Source organism: Poecilia formosa, unplaced genomic scaffold, assembly GCF_000485575.1.
Source record: "Poecilia formosa unplaced genomic scaffold, Poecilia_formosa-5.1.2 Scaffold278, whole genome shotgun sequence".
NCBI classification, from domain to species: Eukaryota; Metazoa; Chordata; class Actinopteri; order Cyprinodontiformes; family Poeciliidae; genus Poecilia; species Poecilia formosa.
In genome coordinates this window covers 526,455-532,454 of record NW_006800217.1, presented here as the reverse complement: position 1 = coordinate 532,454, position 6,000 = coordinate 526,455, and the positions used below count along the sequence as shown (strand labels likewise).

Here is a 6,000-nt window from a genome sequence, read left to right as displayed (position 1 = left end):
GTAAAATCTGGCATGTTTTAAACACATTAAAATTGTGTTTAAAACAATAAAAACGATCAAGACGGGCTAAAGAGATTTTATTTTCTTTAATGTGGGACCATGTGTACTGCCTGGAGCCTGCATGCATCCTTCTCCATACATCCACCAGGCCATGAGACGAGACCAGCTACCGCAGAGCATGTTGGGCTGCTGGATGTGGCTCTGCATGATTACGGTCTAAAAACTCGTTTTCAGTGCAATTAAAATCCCCACCTATAAAAACATAGTCCTCAGACCCACAATCACCCAACCGTTCCCTAATTTTCTCATAAAAACGCTTTTTCTCTGCATTGGTGATAGGAGCATAAATATTAATAAAAACTATAGTAAAACAATCAAACTTTGTCTTGACTAAAAGACACCTCCCCTGAATAACATGGTCAATTTCTATAGAGTTTGGGGTGAACGTTCTAGAAAAGAGGAAGCCCACCCCTGCACTCTGGGAGGTGCCGTGACTTAAAATGACCTCCCCCCTCCACTCTCTGACCCAGTCAGTCTCTATTAAATGATCGCTATGCGTTTCCTGCAAGTAAATTATGTCGATTTTCTTTTGGTTCAGCATTTGATAAATCAAAGCACGTTTTTCAGCCTCCCTCGCCCCATTAAGATTCAATTATGCTATTTTAAAAGAATCCATGTTGGGTAAGAAGCTAAAAACAAAATACCAAAAGACTATAAAAAGTAATAAAATACTACTGTGCATCATTTAAAATCAAAGTTGTTTTCTAACTTTAGTCAATATTTTCTTTAATCTAAAGATTTCTGTGTCTGCAAAACCTGATAACTCTTTGTTCCTGATGTGATACCTTGCTGAGAAATAAAATAATTTTAAGTCAGGAAAAAAACTTTCAATCTTTATTCCTCTGAATCCTTTAGTTTCTTTTAAAAAAGTTCTAAAAGACTCTACAGGGTATCTAGGTGCTTTGCAACTCATTTGTATGACAGATATTTCACTGTTGTCAGAGAACCAGCTCTCATTGTCGCTGCTGTCCGACACCTCTTTTCTCTCTGCAGCCAGCTTGCAGGCTTGCTTGCTGGCCTGTACAGCCATCACCACATTCCTCCTTTTACTTCGCCTCTTTAACGGGGCTGAAGCCTCCAGTTCCATCGCCTCCTCCGTTTCACCCGTCTCTCCTGCCACTCCAGTTCCAAAAAACAACTCTGCACCATTCTGTTCCTCCACCTGCACCTCTCTTTTCCCTCCCTGATCCCCACACCCTAAATGCTCCTCATCGCCGCTCACCTTCACCTGCTGCTCTCCCTGCACACTATCTCTCTCCCTCACTTCACTTTCACCCTCACCATCATTCACCCCATCACTTCCACCATTAATCCCATCACCACCGCCATTCACCCCATCACCACACAACACTGTGCTCTCATCCTTTCCTACACCTACACTCATTTTCACACTTTCCACTCCTGACACCTCAACAGTACCTTCCGCCTGCTCCTCTACAGCGGGCTCCTCCGCCGCCGCCTCCACCTCTCCCACCGCCAAACAAACTTCCTCCACGCTGCACGGAGAACCAGCGCCCACCTTGACACCGTTCTTCCGTGTCAGTGCGGAGAAAGCCCCACCATCAGACACCATGGCGTCGTCAGACGCCGGCCAGCCAGGCACGCCTGACGGCCACACCCGAACCCAACCAAAAAACCCCTAAAACGTGACAAAACTAACACAAAAATACAACTAAACAGTTAACATAAACACCCAGTGAAAAAACAGTAAGAAAAAAGCCAAAGATATAGAAATACAATCACTCGCTCTCTCGCTCTTCTTCCGCTCTCCACTCACCCTCCTCTCACACGAAGAAGAGCTGCCATCGATACCGTTGCAGCAAAGCATGGTTTAATGTTACACAATACAGTTTTACCAAGTTGCTCAAAGTCTAAACTGGTATTGTTGTGCATATAAGGTGTAAAGTTTACCTTCGACCAAACGCCCCCCAAAGGCATCCCAGCGCCCCCATTTTGTAAAAATGTCCGCCAGCGCCCCCTGCCGTCCTCTGAACGCCCCCTGGGGGGCGGTACTGCCCACGTTGAGAACCGCTAGTCTAACGGGTCCGAGAAGCCTCTAACTCCTGAGTATTACTCCAGATAGAGGACATTCTGTTTAAGCTGGGCGCGAAAAAGACTAGCCTGGTTTCTAACGACCTCCATCCAGATGTCCCACCCTTTTTCACCCGGTGAACTAGCCAGATCGAGCAGTCCGCAATCAGCTAGCTTCACAGAGCACACCTGTTAACGGTCGCTCTTTCTCTTTATTACAACTTGCATTTGTTACTGAGCCAAGTAGGCTTTAGTGACTAAATAAAATACATTTGTTTTAAAAAAAGTTGTGTGGTGCCTCAGTACCAACCTGTTTGCTACTCAGTAGCTGTACTTAGAATCAGCAAGTACCTAAGCTGAAGTATTTATACTCGACCTGGGAAACTGGTGTCGATTCATCAATGTCTCTTTATTGACTGATTTCTCTGAGCATCTCTGGATGGAAGTGGAAATAAAATTGAAAATTGATTTGATGTATTCTTTCTTGCTGTTGAGACTGGCTCTGGTTAGATGACTTTCTATCTTGAGTTCTTTGTTAGATGTTTTGTGCTACATCCCATAATATGTTCAACAGTGGGTTAGCTGAGTGAGTGAATGAATGAATGAATGAATGAATGAACCTGTAGCAGCAATAGCCTGATTGTTCTCAGAATTTAGTTTTATTGTTGGTTTGACTAAATTTCAACCTTGTTTTAGTTGTAGATTTTAGAATAATTTGTAGATTTTGACACCAAATTGCACATTTTCTTAATTAGGATGTCAAGTGATTGGTCTCCAGGCAATTTATTAGAGAAATCATAGCAGATCATACATGTTCTGGGCAGAAAAGGTGATGAATTCTTAGTCAAAATTACATTTACGTGTCAGCAGGAGTACATTGGTGGGTCTGTTCCTTGGATGACATCATTTTCCTGTCCTATTGTGGTGTGGAACAAGTGTTTGCCCCCATGCAAGTTTATGCATGCAAAAAACCTTCTTTTTTTTTGCCTGTTTATCACACTAAGGTGTGTATGTTTATGTTCTCCTTACATACAGGTTTATTAAATATTAGTGAAAGACAACACAAGTGAACAGAAAATGCAGTTTTCAAATCAGGATATAAGAGAAAAAAATTCCAAACCTTGTGTGAAAAAGTGATTGCTCTCCCATTGAGATGCAAGAAGATGATATATTTTTATGACATTTTTAAATCATAATTTTAAAAATAAAGTCATGATTTTTAAATTTACGATTTAAAAACCATACATTTTTAGTGAAGGTTTTAAAGAAAATCATCAAAATGTTACACAAGATAGAATTAATAAAAATAAAAATAAAAACTGTTGTGAACTCTTCAGCTTAAAGCACTGCTCAATTCTTTAGAATGTTTGGGTTAGGTCACACAGTCCAGGGCCTAAAGAGTCATGTGAGTAAAGGTCACAGATCCCTAAATTAAGAAGGCTATAATAAAAAGTTAACACTAATAAAAAGGGTTTTGTTTTGCTTATTTTTTTTACAAACAGTAAATATTTTTAAAAGCAGAAATCTAAAGCTTGTCTGGGTTCTATTTCCAGGTTCTGTGATCAGACTGATTGGATTAACGTTCTGCTCTGGAAGAGTTGAAGTCTATAACAACGGCCAATGGGGGACAGTGTGTGATGACAGCTGGGGTCTATCTGATGCCCAGGTGGTCTGCAGACAGTTATCCTGTGGGGAAGCAGTTAAAGCCACTTCATCAGCTGCTTCTGGTGAAGGAACTGGTCAAATCTGGCTTGATGACGTGAGCTGTGCAGGAAATGAAAGCTCTCTAACCTACTGTCAGCATCCAGGGTTCGGTACCCACAACTGTAAACACAATGAGGACGCTGGTGTGGTCTGTTCAGGTGAGAAAAACTTTGAGTAACTGTGTGTCTTACAAGAAAAATATGCTGAAGATTGCAAAGTCTGGGGAAAACTCTCAGGACTTTGATTAAAAAAAATCTAAAACCTTATATGGCAATAAATTCATGGAAGTGCCTATAAAGTCTGTGGACCAGATAACAGCCTTTACTATTTATTTCTCATTTATTTCCAAATCAACAATATGGAAATATATCAGATTCCAGAGAAAACTCAGGTGCCATTGTGAGTAAAAATACTTTGGAGAACACAGCAAACTTCATTTCTCTTCTGTGTTTAAGATGTTTTTCATTGTTAACACTTATCACCTCTCTGCCTTCTAGTCTAAACTCATGGCATGTCTAGACTGTCAATGTAGTCATAACTAGACTACAATAGACTGATAACCTAGTCTCTCAGTATGACTTCATTTATGCAAAAATCATTTTCAAAAGGAATGATTTTTCACATCAGAAATATTTTACAAAATATTTTTTTGTCCACCACTCTGTATATTTCAGTCAGCATTCCAAAGCCCAGCGTCTCTGTAAGTCCTGCTGCTTTGGTCACCTGGGGACAGGAAGTCAGCATCACTTGTTCCTGTGCAACTGAACTTTTCGGTGAAACATTTACTCTCCAAAAGACTCCAGGCTCATTCAGAATGAATCAGTCATCAGGTTCTTACTCTACTACCTTCAACATCCCTAAAGTGACTCTTGATCATGATGGAGAATTCCAGTGTTGGTATGAGAAAAGGATTTCCAACCAAACATTCGCCTCCGTCTTTAGTGACTCTGTCCGTCTAACTGGTAAGACAACATTAGATCTGTAAATACTGAAAAGTAAGCAGGTTAATGAATTGTTTAAAATGTATACTCTTTTTGAGAAAAAACATCTGAAGTCAATGAATCCTATGATTTGCATCTCTCAAACTCTGAACAGTCAGGACTTTTTTTTCACAGTGAGTCTGGAGAGTCCCAACATTTCCCTGACATCCCCACATGCAGGGTTGGTCTGGGGTCCAGGAGGAGCAGAGGTTACCAAGGGTTACGGCTTCTCCTTCACTTGCTCCATTAACCCCACATATCCTCAGGGAGATTTCTCTCTCATCTTCTCTGGGTCCAACATCACAGAAACCAGGCCAGCAGTCAACAACTCAGCCTCCTTTAACTTCCCAGCTGCTGAGTTTGAACATCAGGGCAACTACAGCTGTGTGTATGAGGTTACCATGACTACACAGAGGTTCAGTTCTGATGAGGCAGAACCCATTACTCTCATCATCAAATGTAAGTAACTATTTGAGAGAATATTTTCATCTGATAGACTTGAGTTAAATAATATTTCTACAACCTGTGAAAGGTAATATTATTATTAATCAAAGTTAAAGGTAAAAACACTGTTTTCAAAAAATTATTTTATTTATTAAAAGAGTCTCAAAGCTTGTTATTTTTTCAGATCTTTTACACTACCAGTTAGTGCTGTTCTCCTCACATGTCCTCTCTTGAGCTCTCCAATCTCTAGTTCTGCCTCCTGTAATTTCATCATTGTCACCAGCTGTATTTTCATTGACCATAAAGTTGCATGACTTGAAATTATGAAAATAAATTTGTTGAATGGAAACACGCCAATTTAGAAAAAAACTCAAATTTCTTGGTAAAATTTTTGTGCTAGTATGACATGGTTTATCAGCCATACTGAAACAGATGTACAGTATTTAGCAAAACTGCAATGGAAACAGTGGTGGTCACACATGGTGACAGAATTGACAGAAGATTCTCTGACATGTATTTTATTTTTATTTTTTCTTAATAGTAATAATAATGTTTTGGTTTTTTATATTTTTCATACTGCTATTAAATTTTCTATTTAGGCAGATTAGAAAAAAAAATAGAAATGACAATTACTGAAAGAAAAACAATGAAAAAATAATATTTTAATTTGACTTAAATGTTTCTTCGGAGTTAAAATATTAACATTTTGGAGCGAGCCAGTCAGAGTCCAGACTGAAATCTGTTATCAGGATGAAGATTATATTTTAATTTGTGTCATTCC

General features: G+C 39.5%; 1 protein-coding gene across 1 annotated transcript in view; it reads left to right on the top strand.

Moving 5' to 3' along the window:
• LOC107838555 (deleted in malignant brain tumors 1 protein-like) overlaps window positions 1-5,243 on the top strand; it is a 22,499-nt gene extending 17,256 nt beyond the window's left edge. The window contains exon 3 of the mRNA XM_016681356.1: window positions 4,911-5,243. Within this exon, the coding sequence (XP_016536842.1) occupies window positions 4,911-5,242 (332 nt within the window). The 3' untranslated portion in view covers window position 5,243. The remainder of the gene's footprint in view (window positions 1-4,910) is intronic.
• Window positions 5,244-6,000: the final 757 nt, after the last annotated feature.